This window comes from Tachysurus vachellii, chromosome 3, assembly GCF_030014155.1.
Source record: "Tachysurus vachellii isolate PV-2020 chromosome 3, HZAU_Pvac_v1, whole genome shotgun sequence".
Classification (NCBI taxonomy): domain Eukaryota; kingdom Metazoa; phylum Chordata; class Actinopteri; order Siluriformes; family Bagridae; genus Tachysurus; species Tachysurus vachellii.
In genome coordinates this window covers 18,233,610-18,247,548 of record NC_083462.1, presented here as the reverse complement: position 1 = coordinate 18,247,548, position 13,939 = coordinate 18,233,610, and the positions used below count along the sequence as shown (strand labels likewise).

Below are 13,939 nucleotides of genomic sequence, written 5' to 3'. Positions count from 1 at the left end.
TACTCAATAAGGGATGAGACAATCTTTGTAATGTTGGTGTTTTACTCAAAGATTCATTCAAACATGACCGAATGATTCACTGAGTCAAACGTGCTTCGTTAAACATCAGCATCTCTCATATCATCACAAAAAAGTGGATCTGTGTAGAATGGTAGCGCATCAAACATCACTGTAAATGGATAAAACCGACGACTTGTCTGTATTTATTTCTTTATAAGTTGCAAATGTTTCTGTAAATTGTTGTTGTAAGTCACAGATCCAGTTCCAGAGTGTTTTATTCTTTCCTGACTCATGTTTCGTTTATTTTTTTGTCATTTTTTTAAAACAGATATCCCTCTGCTGAAGGAGGCCTGAGAGCACATGCTCTGTGGACGACGACCAGGACTGTGTCTCCTTAAGCTTTGTACCAAACCCTTCCCCCATTGCTGCCGTACAGAACGCAGGAGTAACCAAATGCCTCTCCACCGACCGCCCCTTCAACTCTCTATAAACTCTCCGAGTCTGTTTGCACCGCGTGTAACTCGCCTCAGTGTAAAACACCACCGTCACCACATCTCCACACGCTCCAACCTTCTCCCTCAAAGCACCGCACAGATGCTATAGAATATACAGGACTATGTATAACGCGTACATAACAGCCTGAATAACACGTTTATAAACACCACCTCTTCCCTCAGCGCTGTACTAACAAGTGGCTGCACTCACTATGCCTTTGTTCTTCTTCTCACAAGATTGCCCATGCATTCAGTCGGGTTCTGAGGAATCCATCAGTGACTGTGACCTCTCTGCCATGAGGTCCAATAAATCAGGTTTTATTTTTATTTTTCTTTTAATGCTGCATGATCCGTGCACAAAATCCCAGATTCCCAAACGATCGAGCAAGCGCACACACGAGAACACGCATGCTTCACAGGACGGCCGGACCAGAGAGATACAGGGACGAACCGCTTTACGTTGTACTGTACTCAAAGACATGCTTGCCTTTCTGTTCGCTGTGTGTGTGTTTGGCTTTACATGTTTGACTGAATGAAGAGGGCTCAAATGTGTTGATTTTTTTTTTTTTTTTTTTTTTTTTTTTTAAATCCAGCGCAAGTTTGTTATTTTACCTTCTGTTTTTTTTAACTGAGAGATTATCATATATCATATCATATCATATCATATATACATTCTAGAACAATTCTTAATTCATTTGTTTGCTTTAAAACGTCTTCGGGTTATCCGGTTAGTCCAGCTGCGTGCATGAGGAGCACTAAATAATCACGATAAGATGAGAGATCAGGAACACTGTCTTGAAAAGGGTGGACAGATCACTAACTTAGGTGCCGACTTTTTTATTATTATTATTATTATTATTATTATTACAGAACCCTAAAAAAAGAAGAAGAAGAGGAACGGTGTATTTCCGTACGCTAAATAATAATAGCGTACTCCTAAATGAAAACACAAAGCTTGTTCGGTTTGCTTTCCGCAAATAACAAACATTTTGTCACTGTCGGGCAGAATCCTCATATCTCCAAAACCGTTATTTTTCAGGAAATGAAAAAAACGCGTACCTTATCTGCAGTGCACAGGGTTTAGTCCGAGTTGCAGTGGATTGTCTTGCGCTAAATTCCTGTCCTCAGACAAGCAGCAGAACTAGCAGGGATCAAGATTTTTTTTTCTTTGAGCCCATTGTTTTGAAGACATTTACCTCAGAAGACGTGTTGATTCGTTGCGACTCTTATTGAGGAGAAATATGCCGTGAAGCTCTCCCACGGAGCGAGGAAGAGGTGGACAGTTGAAGTGTCCAATGGAGTTATGAGATTTGCGCTCAAGCTATTTTCAAGACTTTAGTAACTTGTAAAAATAACAGACCCACGTGGGGACTGACCAATAGCATCGATATGTGAAAAAATATGAAATTAACCAAATTTGGACACACGAGGTTTCCGCCCGACAGCGACGATTTACTCTTTTCCAAAGTCACAAATCCTGCTGCACTGTGCACAAAAATAATGACTATCAATAGGAAGCCTTTTCACATGGCGTATTTATTAGCTCCAGACAATGCTAGTAATATTTCTGGACAAAACGCAGCAGAATACGATGACGACCGAGACATTAACGAGGATGAACGACATCTTTTACGTGCAATGACGGATTACTACGTTATACACGTAGAGATTTCAGAGAGGATCAGGAGAGAATAAAGACTCACGCTTCTCATCCGTCGTCTGAACCAACATTAATGATGCTAGTTGCTCATTTCAGCCTAATTATTATTAGACTTTATGCGCTAATAAATGTAGGATTTGTCCACCCTTGAACAAATCTAATTAAAGCTAACAGCAGCTTGCGTTGATTTCTGGGCATTTTTGCATGCACGCTTTCTTTTATCGCACAGTAACTAATTGCTGATGGAAAAGTTGGACTAGATAAAGACGCATCATAATACTTTGGCTCGGTTATAGAAACATGAGGGTCGGGTTTGTGCGGTCAGACGTCCTTTTTATTTATTTATTTTTTTTCGTTTATTTCCTGCAAAAACACATCTGGTTGGAGACGAAGCCGAGCTTTCGCCTTAATAGACTTGTGCATTTCATTCTTTTATTTTTTTATGTAAGTGTCTTTCTTCCATCACGGTCTCGATTTCGTCTTCAGTTTGTCCTTACAGCCTTGACATTTTATTTCCTATGCATTAACAGTCTTATGGCTTTATCAGAAGGTGTCGGGTTCTTTCTTTCTTCATTATTACGACGCTGTTTTCTTCTCCAAAGCCTTCAACAACTCCCCCGTCGGTGACTTCGACATCCGAAGTTTGCTGCAGGTCTGAAAGTTGGACTTTCTGTCGTTTCCTTGAAGAACACCATTGTATGGTGCGACTGTCTCATCTTACTCTTCTCAGCTGTTTGTTTGTTTTTTTTTTCTGTACATTGCAGTGGGTGTGAAGATAGTATTTTAATATTTGTATAAAGTTTAATTTAATTCTACAGTTTGTGTGTGTATATAACTATTTCTAATTAAAACTTTCTTTTAAAGTGCAACTTCGACTGGAATTCATTTACAGAATTTGAATAAAATCCATCCATCTCCCCCCAAAGGTATTGGAATGAAGCTTGTTCTGGGGGTATTAAATAACTTGGAACATCGCATCTTCAGTGGCAGATCACCTGATGTTTACATGAACAAAAGTGACACTACCACCACCATGTTTCACAGATCCTTCTGTAGAGGATCGTCTTGGATGAATCCTGACCATTTGCCGCTATATGTTATTAGGGCCTGAGCACCGAATGGTGCGAAGCCCTATTGTTTTTCCTCGGGAGTATTATTTGTTTATTTATTTATTTATTTATTTTTCCCCACACATTGGCCAATTGGGGTCCCTTAACATGCTCGAAAACTCTTGAAATTTGGCACACATGTCAGAGTCGCGCGACACTAGGATTGGACAAATGTTGGAATACGGGCGTGGCAGGGGGGCTCTGTAGCACCCCCTGTAATGCAAAAACAAACATTGGTGCACAGATCGGGCAATTATGTATGCACATGTACGAGAGTTGGTACGCATATAGATCTCATCGACCCGAACAACTTTCGCGCTCTAAACTATGAGCTCCGCCCAACAGGAAGTCGGCCATTTTGGATTGTTTTATAAGTGCATGCGGTGAACTTTTAAATACTCCTCCAAGGGAATTCATGCGATTGACATCAAACGTTGTGAACATGATGCCGAGACATTGCACTTGCTAAATTGCGAAGGGATTTTTGATATCTCGAACGGTGCTGCCATGGCGAGGCGACAAAGTTATGGTGAATTCAGAGAAACAGGAAGTGTCTAATATCTAAAGCAAAAAATGTCTTATTGGGAAGACACGCGGTGTGTATGTTCGGCCAAGGATTTCGATCGCATCTATGTGCCTATTGTGAATCTCGGACATAGCGCCACCAACAGGCACCAGGAAGTGTGTCAGTCACAACAGTTGCATGTGGTGAACTTTTATATACTCCTCCTAGGACATTCATGCGATTGACACCAAAAGTGGTCAACATGATGCCGAGACATTGCACTTCAGTCCCGGGTATAGCGCCACCAACAGGCCCCAGGAAGTGTGTCAGTCACAAAGGTGGATTTTTTGACAGCTGCATGAGGTAAACTTTTAAATACTCCTCCTAGGGGATTCATGTAATTGAGACCAGACTTAGCCACCATGACGCAGAGATATTGGAGATGCGAAATTGGGAACGGATTTTTGATATCTCAAACACTGTTGCCATGGCATCGTGTCAAAGTTTACTTATATTTCAGGCATATTTAAGGCTTTTGGCATGCTTAGATTAACTTGAAATTTGACACATACATCACATTTGTCAGCTGTTAAGTGTGGACAAAAAGGTCAGACAAAGGTGTGTCTCTTAAGTGGCTCACTAGCGCCCCCATTTGTCTGGGAGGCACCGTATAGCGATAAAAAAATGTGCGAAGGCCCGCCATAGCTGCTTGCAGCTATATTTTAATATTATGTCTATTCAATAGCATAAGCACTTATATAAACCTCTCAGACAAACTGCGTCCCTTGTGTTACCTGTACATTAGAGTCTCATTTACAGCATTTAGCAGCCACTCTTATCCAGAGTAACTTACATTTTTTTATTTCAGTTTATACACCTGAGCAATTAAGGGCCTTGCTCAGGTGCCCTGCAGTGGCAACTTGGTGGACCTGGGATTCGAACCAATGACCTTCCGATCGGTAGTCAAACACCTTAACCACTAAGCTACCACATCCCTCATGGGTATTTAGCGACCTCTCCTGTTGAAGCTTGTGGTCTTTACTTGTTTTGCGTTAATTTTTTATTGTTTATGATATGTAACAGTTGAAGTGAAAAAAAACAAAATTAAATGCTAATCAGTGTGAAAATTTATTATCGAACGGTTATTTGTTTTACGTCATGTGCGTAGTAGCTTTGTTGGTAGATTAGTAAAGTTGTCCTAGCTGTGTACATTAACCAGAAACAACACCACGGAAACATCTCTGCTGCTTTTTTCTGCTGTTTATTTTCCTCTGTACACATAAGAGGAAATGACTCAAGAAATGTCCACACACAATAAATACAGAGAGTAACAATTTGATTCAAGTGAAATACAACAGAATTTGGGCCAGCCGATAAGGTAGGACGAGTTTACAGCAAACACAGCGGTTAACAAGTTTAGCCCAGCACACCGTTACTCACATCAGCAACAAATAAATTATTACATTTATTTATTTATTTAATAACCTTCTTTTCTTTTCAACAGAAACATAACTGTTGTGCTTCTCTTCCAATGCTTGGCCACATTTAATGCACATTTGCAGGTAATGTCCTCCATTGAGGAGGGAAATGTGAAGTGTTTTTTTAAACACTGGTTGAACTATTATTACTGGTAATGTTTGGTAATGTTTTATCAAATGTATAACTGAGGTTACTGTATATCTCGTGTCTTGTAAGATTTCATCATGCTTTTGGTTGGTAACTTTGCTCAAGGGCTCACCATGACTGCTTGGAACTCACAACCTCCCAATCTGGAGTCCAATGTCTTAACCACTGAGTTAGCATTTCCCATGGAACTTAGCAGAAAAACAAAACAAAAATGCTTTAGTTTATATTGTTGCCCCACACCCCTTACTAAAGGCTGAACCCAGGTAGAGCAACTTGGGTCTAAAACAATAATACTTCCATTGAATATGTAGATTTTAATACAACAACCTCAACTTCCACAGCTCTGAAATTATTCATTCGTTTGTACTCGTCCAAAAATACTCAGCAGTCCTGATGATTCGCTAAAGGTTCATCTGAAGATTTCTGCTTTGTGTACCATCGAAAGATTGTGATTACAAGCAACGCTTCAGGAATTTGGAAGAAAAAGAAGAGAAAAGGGAAAAGGAAATACGGCCCGATGAACGTCGGATCGAAGGCTACTTTTAGGATAGAATAGCACAGGACGATGTTCTGGCAACCCGTCTCTATAGCAACAGTCCTCCTACATCTTAGGGTTACAGCAAAAAAAGGCATTTCAACGTCTAACTTTAAACAGCAAAATATTTACATCATAATTAGAAACAATTGTCCTTGTTCCTGCTAAAGTTGGACTTAACTGCATTCACCCATTTTTAAATAAGTACCTAAGGCTAAAATTCAGTTTGCTTAACAACGTTAAGATTCCTTTACTTACGGTCCGTTAAACCTGAAGAAGACTGACAGCACGTAGCCGAGTCCATATCCAATGAGTGGCATAAGTGCTGCTGTGGCCACGAGTGGAGGCGCTGCAACTGTCAGGACAGCCTCGCCTAATAAAATCCCGATCAAAATAGCAAACACAATCAAACTGACCAGCATCATAATCAGCCCAACCTATGACAAAAGAAAAGACACTGACTTAATGATCTGCGCTTTCTGCTGCTCAACTTCTACCATGTTGATGACCTACCCTGGTGACAAGTTTGGAGTACTGTGGTATGTAGTGGTTAATGCAGATGCCAACAGCACAAGGTACCAAAGTCAAGAACAAGGCCAGGATGATGTTAACGAAGGGCACGGCACTTGGGTTGGAGAAGCCATGGCAGTAAATGAAGAGCAGAAGGGGCATCATTCCCAGTGCTGCCACAGTCGAGCAGGTCGTCATAACAATGCTGAGATAGAAGAAGATCAGTTATATAAGTCATACCTTTAATCATCAGCAGTATTTTTATTGGGCAGGAATTATATTAGAAGAAGAAGAAGAAGAAGAAGAAGACTTCACATCTGTCACATATACATTACAGCACAGTGGAATTCTTTAATGGCAATTCCCAGTTTAGGAGCAGAGAGGATTAAGGGCAAATACTGGCAGCTTGGCAGTGCTGGATTTGAACAATAGCATACAGTGCTAGCAGTTAGGCTTGTTGTGAACTTAGTGTTGAATATGCATACTACTGAGAACAAGATAAGTTTAAACAAGATGGAACTCTATGGCATTGCAGCAAATGGGCAGTGGCTAACAATTTGTTGAAAGGCTGCCCATGGACCACTTAAAACAAGTGGCAAGACAAGCTCTCAACCTACAGAGGAAGTAGCTGCTACCTGGATGGGGTTTGTGTACATGTCACTGAATACCACACTTCTCTATATCACACATATAGGTCCCTGTTGAAAATCCCATTCCAGATTTGTTCCTCTTTGATCTTCTAATAAGCTCCACTTTTGGGAAGGCATTCGATGGCAACCCGATGGCTATAGAGAGTTCATTCAGCTACATGAGCATTACCGAGATCAGGCACTGATGTTGGGACCCCGAGGATGTCCAGTGCCAGAAGGATTTATATATGTATACTGGAAGGTGCTCTGGCTCCAAAGGGCCCACGTTTAACCCTCAGTGGGGTTGAATGTCAATTGCCATTGGCCTCAGTGGAAGCCAAATGTTTTGAGAATGACAAAAATATAACTTTTCTGAGTCTTTGAGTTTTGAGTCCGCTGCCTCAGTTTTTCATATAAATTTCATATACATACTATAGAATGTTATGAAAAGTAATCAGATGAATTGAAATTAATTGTTAAGTCTCTCTTTGCCATGAAAATGAACTTAATCCACAAAAACCCAAAACCAATTCCACTGCATTTCAGCCCTGTCACAAAACAACCAGCTGACATCATGTCAGTGATTTGCTCATTACTAGAGGTGAGAGTGTTGATGAGGACAAGGCTGGAGATCACTCTGTCATGCTGATTAAGTTAACCATGATTACCTGCAAGGAATCATGTCCAGTCATCATTGCTTTGCACAAAAAGGTATTGCTGCTAGTAAGATTGCACCTAAATCAACCATTTATTGGGTCATCAAAAACTTCAAGGAGAGACGTTCAATTGTTGTGAAGAAGGATTCAGAGCACCCAAGAAAGTCCAGCAAGCACCAGGACCATCTCCTAAATTTTATTTAGCTGCGGTATCAGGGAACCACCGGAGCAGAGCTTGTTCAGGAATGGCAGCGGGGAGGTGACTAGAGGCAAACATTATTGGAGGCAGCAAAGAAGCCACTTCTCTGCAGGAAAATCATTAGGGACAAACTGATATTCATCAAATGGTACAGGGATTAGACTACTGAGGACTAAGGTAAAGTGATTTTCTCTGAAGAATCCCCCTCCCTATTGTTTGGGGCATCCAGAAAAAAGCTTGTCTGGAGAAGAAAAGGTGAGCGCTACCATCAGTCCTGTATCATGCCAGCAGTAAAGCATCCTGCGAACATTTGTGTGTGGAGTTACTTCTCAGACAAGGGAGTCGGCTCACTCACATCTTTGCCTAAGAACACAAAAACAACTTCTCCCAACCATCCTAGATCAATTTTTTTGATGAACACTGGCTTTTCCAGCATGATGGAGCACCTTGCCATTAGGCAAAAGTGATAACTAAGTGGCTTGCGGAACAAAACATCAAAATTTTGGGTCCATGGCCAGAAAACTCCACAGACCTTAATCCCATTGAGGTCAATCCCTTGTGGTCAATCCTCAAGAGGTGGGAGTACAAACAAAAGGCCACAAAATCTGACAAACACCAAGCATAAATGATGCAAGAATAAGCTGCCATCATTCAGGATGTGGACCAGAATTTGATTGACAGCATGCCAGGGTGAATTACAGAAAAAAATTGAATGACAGAAAAAAAAAAGAAAAAAAAAAGGTTTAACACTGCAAATATTTACACTTTACATAAACCTAATGTAGTTGTCAATAAAAGCCTTTTTTTCACTTATGAACTTGTCATTATACTTCAGTGCATCTGACAAAAAGATCTAAAAACACTGAAGCAGCAAACTTTGTAAAAATTAATATTTGTTTCATTGTCAAAGCTTTTGGCCATGGCTGTATATTGCAGTTTAGTCTGCTATGATTTTACCCCACCAGAGGGTGCTATAGAGTAGGATATATAACAGGATTGAACTGTCTGCCAAAAACAGACAGAAAACAGGACTAGCGACTCTCTTTAAAACTAGCCAAGCAAATAAAAAACAAGCACATATTCCCCCTGAAGTTGGTGGGGTGATAGATAACCTTTGTCACACATTTCATCTGCAATATTCCCAATTTCAGACTCCATTCTACTAGCCAACGTTTGCTCCCTGGACAATAAACTGGACTACATCCGACTCGAACGCTCTACACGGAGAGAGATTAGAAACTGCTGCGTGTTTGTTTTCACGGAGACGTGGCTCAGCGACAGAGTTCCGGACGCCGCCATTCAACTGGACGGGCTAACTTCATTTAGAGCCGACAGAAATGCAGCTCTGTGCGGTAAGACTCGCGGTGGTGGTGTGTGTGTTTATATCAACACGGATTGGTGCAAGAACTCTGTGCTTGTTTCTAGTTACTGCTCATCGTCAGTGGAGTTTGTGACTGTTAGATGCAGACCATTTTATTTACCACGGGAATTCACTACTGTTTACATTGTCGGAGTTTACATTCCTCCTAGCGCTAATGCTAAAGAGGCGCTAAGTGAGCTATACGGAGCTATTAGCGACCTACAGAATGTTCACCCCGACGGACTTTTTATCATCGCCGGAGATTTCAACCATGCAAATCTCAAGTCAGTGCTCCCTAAATTCCATCAACATGTGGACTTTGCTACGAGAGGTGAAAACACGCTGGATCTTGTTTACACAAACATTCCCGGCGCATACCGTGCGGAGCCCCGCCCCCACCTCGGCTACTCAGACCACATCACTGTTATGCTAATTCCAGCATACAGACCACTCGTCAGACGCTCAAAACCGGTTATGAAGCAAGTGAAAACCTGGCCAGCAGGTGCCACCTCTGCTCTTCAGGACTGCTTTGAGTGCACTGACTGGAATATCTTCAGGGAGGCTGCAACCAACGGTGACTCTGTCAACTTGGAGGAGTACGCGTCATCAGTGACCAGTTACATCGGCAAGTGCATTGATGACGTGACCATCTCCAAGACCATTACTACACGCTCCAACCAGAAGCCGTGGATGACTGCTAATGTGCGTGCTCTGCTGAGGACTAGAGACCTAGCCTTCAGAACAGGGGACAGGGCGGCCCTAAGAACAGCAAGGGCCAAACTGTCCCGAGCCATCAGAGAGGCAAAGTGCGCACACGCCCAGACTATCCACAGCCACTTCCAGGACAGCGGAGACACCCGGCGCATGTGGCAGGGCATACAGGCGATCACAAACTACAAGACAGCTTCACCTGCTTGTGATAGCGACGCCTCCCTCCCAGATGCGTTGAACGATTTCTACGCTCGGTTCGAGGTACAGAACAACGTAACGCAGAGGAAGTCCATCCCTCCCCCCGACGACCAGGTACTCTGTCTATCCACGGCCGACGTGAGGAGATCTCTATGCAGAGTTAACCCACGGAAGGCTGCTGGACCAGACAACATTCCTGGCAGGGTGCTCAGAGAATGTGCAGAACAGCTAGCGGATGTCTTTACGGACATCTTCAACATTTCCCTGAGCAGCGCCGTTGTTCCTACGTGCCTCAAAACTACCACCATCGTTCCTGTCCCAAAGAAGTCTACAGTGTCCTGCCTCAATGACTATCGTCCCGTTGCACTCACACCCATAGTTATGAAGTGCTTCGAGAAGCTCGTCATGAGGCACATCAAGACGCAGCTACCACCCTCACTGGACCCCCTACAGTTCGCGTATCGTCCAAACCGCTCCACAGACGATGCCATTGCCACAGCTCTCCACTTAGCCCTCACCCACCTGGACAATAAAGACACTTATGTACGAATGCTGTTCATAGACTTTAGTTCAGCATTCAATACAATCATCCCTCAGCACCTAATTGGGAAGCTGAGCCTGCTGGGACTAAACACCTCCCTCTGCAACTGGATCCTGGACTTCCTGACTGGGAGACCTCAGTCAGTCCGGATCGGGAACAGCATCTCCAGCACCACCACACTGAACACTGGAGCTCCTCAAGGCTGCGTGCTCAGTCCGCTGCTGTTCACTCTGCTGACTCACGACTGTGCAGCAACGCACAGATCGAATCATATTATCAAGTTCGCCGATGACACGACCGTGGTGGGTCTCATCAACAAGAACGACGAGTCAGCATACAGGGAGGAGGTGCAACAACTAACTGCCTGGTGTAGAGCCAACAACCTTTCTCTGAATGTGGATAAAACTAAAGAGATGGTTGTGGACTTCAGGAGAGCACGGAGTGACTACTCTCCGCTGAACATCGACGGATCATCTGTGGAGATCGTCAAGAGCACCAAATTTCTTGGTGTTCATCTAGCGGAGAACCTCACCTGGTCACTCCACACCAGCGCCATCACCAGGAAAGCCCAGCAGCGTCTCTACTTCCTACGAAGGCTGAGGAAGGCACATCTCCCTCCCCCCATCCTGACCATGTTCTACAGAGGGACCATTGAGAGCATCCTGAGCAGCTGCATCACTGTCTGGTTCGGGAACTGCACCATCTCAGAACGCAAGACCCTGCAGCGGATTGTGAGGACAGCGGAGAAGATCATTGGGGTCTCTCTTCCCTCTATCACAGACACTTACACCACACGCTGCATCCGCAAAGCCAACAGCATTGTGGATGACCCCACACACCCCTCACACACACTCTTCACCCTCCTGCCATCTGGAAAAAGGTACCGAAGCATTCGGGCCCTCACGACCAGACTGTGTAACAGTTTCTTCCCACAAGCCATCAGACTTCTCAACAACTGAAATGTACTGTACTGAGCACAACATACACACACATCATCTGTATGGACTGCATAGACCCTCACAAAACACACACACTGACACAACATACTGTTTACATGCTGCTTACAATCCAGCAAACTGTTTACATGCTGTTTTGCACACCTTGTCTGCTGTTTTTTGCACAAACTGTCCCAACATTTCAGCCGTTTTTGCACATACTGTACAATATCTCAGCCATTTCGCACATACTATATTAACACATACAGTATTAACACTGGTCGGTCGGCGCTGTTTCTGTGACTGTTTCTGTGACTGTTTACTATTTATTGTCTTTTGTGTACTGCATTTTTTGTACTTTTTGTATTGTCTTGTAACTTGTGTCTGCACTGTCATTGTCCTGCACTGTCTTGTCCTGCACTGTCTGGTCCTGCACTGTCTTTAGTCCTGCACTGTCTTTTGTCCTGCACTGTCTTGTCTGTCTTGTTTGTCTTGTCCTGCACTGTTTGCACCAGGTTGCACAGTTGCACTTTATGTGGCTAAGACTACTTACAAGTCTTTAGCCCTGTCTTTGTTTCTATGTAGCACCTTGATCCTGGAGAAACGTTGTCTCATTTCACTATGTACTGCAACAGCTATATATGGTTGAAATGACAATAAAAGCTTCTTGACTTGACTTGACTTGACTTGACCTCACATGGAAAGAACACCTAGCAAGAATACTGTACCTAGCATGGGCTTGCTTATGTCCTCACACTACAGATATGATTATTTCCTCATCTTAACCAGTTTGGAGTGACAGATTCTGACATCCTGCAATTCACCAGTGTAGCACTGATACTTTTTTCAGTCAGTCAAATTACAAATGTTCCTTGGCTCCTCAGTGATGGCTCCCGTTGCACTTCCCACTTCCAGTCAGAAGAGGGTCTCAGGATCTCCATTCCTTCTGCTATGATCTTAAGACCTTGTGGCCTTTAACATCTAAGATGAAACATTCTTCACTTGCCCACTTTTTTCCTTATTAGGTACTAACTAGTCCTCTCTGGCACTTGTATAAACTTTGCATTAGTCTCTGGTTTCAGATTTATGTACTGTATACGCTTTTAAATTTATAAATTTACAATTTACTGTAATGAAGGTCATTAAGAAGATGTGGAGATGAAATGGGAGTAAAGTTTAAAAAGTTTTCTGGGAATAAAATAAAAGCTGAAAAGTTGAAATAAAAAACAAATGAAAAATGACCAGAGATTTTCTGCAAATTTAAGGCAAGACATGTTATATGACATCATTACAACACGCACTCAGGAGGAGTTAAAAGTAGAATCCTTTGCTTAAAGCATAAAAATCTCTTTAAAAAAGTTGTACATTTGTATAGCTCAAAGTCTATACTATAGACTGTTAATGGTATAATGGCAAAAATGTACCTGAGATTCATATCCCCCTTGAAGGCATAGGTTAGGACATTGGAAAGAACCCCTCCTGGAGAGCAGCCACAAACCAGCACTGCCATGGCCTTACTGGGAGTAAGCTGGAAGAGTTTAGCAAACGAGAACGCTGTGAGGGGCATCACTCCGAACTGAGCCAGTATGGCGATCGCCAACCCTTTGGGTTTCATGATGTGGTCCTTTATCTTGGACAACTTCATCGTGCAGCCCAGAGCAACCATAGTGTCTACAAGGATGAAAATGCTAAGCAGGTTAGCAGCTGTATTCAGATTTACATAAAATGCAGAGCTGTTTGAGAAGGTAACATTGGTGAAATTATTTTGGCTCCATCGATCCGCATCGTCAGAATAATGGGTAGTTTGGTTGAAGTTGGGATCCATTTTCAATGGCTGTTGTGTACGGAAAATGAGTGTAGAAAGACAGGGTCCAGATGCACTGAAAACAAATGAGGCATAATATAACAAATAGACAGTAACAATGCTCAAATACTTAGATAAATTGCACAGGAGTTTGGAGCATAAACACAAAGTACTGAAGCTTTGTTTCTCAGGACCTACCTCGATGAATTCTCCCAGATGAACTGCGTGACTAGTTTGAATATAGATGAATTTGGAACATTTGTATGATAAAAATTGTAATTGAAGTTCTTTTACACCCTCTGACTGTTTTGTGCTTTTGTGCTAAGGGGCATATATTTGGATATAGCATTCAGCATTTGGCAGATTGTCCAGAGCAAATTACATTTTATACAACTGTGCAATTTGTAATGTATGTAAGTGTGATACATAGTGACGTAAGAGTGCAACGTCACAGAGCACGTGACTTA

At 42.5% G+C, this 13,939-nt stretch overlaps 2 protein-coding genes across 3 annotated transcripts in view; one reads left to right on the top strand and one right to left on the bottom strand.

Moving 5' to 3' along the window:
- Positions 1-3,023, top strand: part of susd6 (sushi domain containing 6) — a 31,639-nt gene extending 28,616 nt beyond the window's left edge. For both annotated transcript variants that reach the window (XM_060866112.1, XM_060866111.1), the window contains exon 7: positions 329-3,023. In XM_060866112.1, coding sequence (XP_060722095.1) covers positions 329-354 — 26 coding nt within the window. In that variant the 3' untranslated portion in view covers positions 355-3,023. The remainder of the gene's footprint in view (positions 1-328) is intronic.
- A 2,172-nt stretch (positions 3,024-5,195) lies between these two features.
- On the bottom strand, positions 5,196-13,706 carry slc10a1 (solute carrier family 10 member 1). The gene is made up of 5 exons (XM_060866105.1): positions 13,671-13,706; positions 13,093-13,548; positions 6,443-6,644; positions 6,188-6,366; positions 5,196-6,001 (listed from the first exon to the last, which is right to left on the bottom strand). Exons 2-5 carry the CDS (start codon positions 13,491-13,493, stop codon positions 5,776-5,778), a joined length of 1,008 nt encoding a protein of 335 aa, XP_060722088.1. The 5' UTR covers positions 13,494-13,548; positions 13,671-13,706; the 3' UTR covers positions 5,196-5,775.
- Positions 13,707-13,939: the final 233 nt, after the last annotated feature.

Bases quoted from the DNA above. Each gene is read 5' to 3' on its own strand.
- slc10a1 (XM_060866105.1), bottom strand. From the start codon at position 13,493: ATGGATCCCAACTTCAACCAAACTACCCATTATTCTGACGATGCGGAT. The intron at 6,645-13,092 runs GTACATTTTTGC...CTTCTATCTCAG, and splicing joins AAGGGGGATATGAATCTCAG to CATTGTTATGACGACCTGCT. The intron at 6,002-6,187 runs GTAAGTAAAGGA...TGTAACCCTAAG, and splicing joins TTCTTCAGGTTTAACGGACC to ATGTAGGAGGACTGTTGCTA.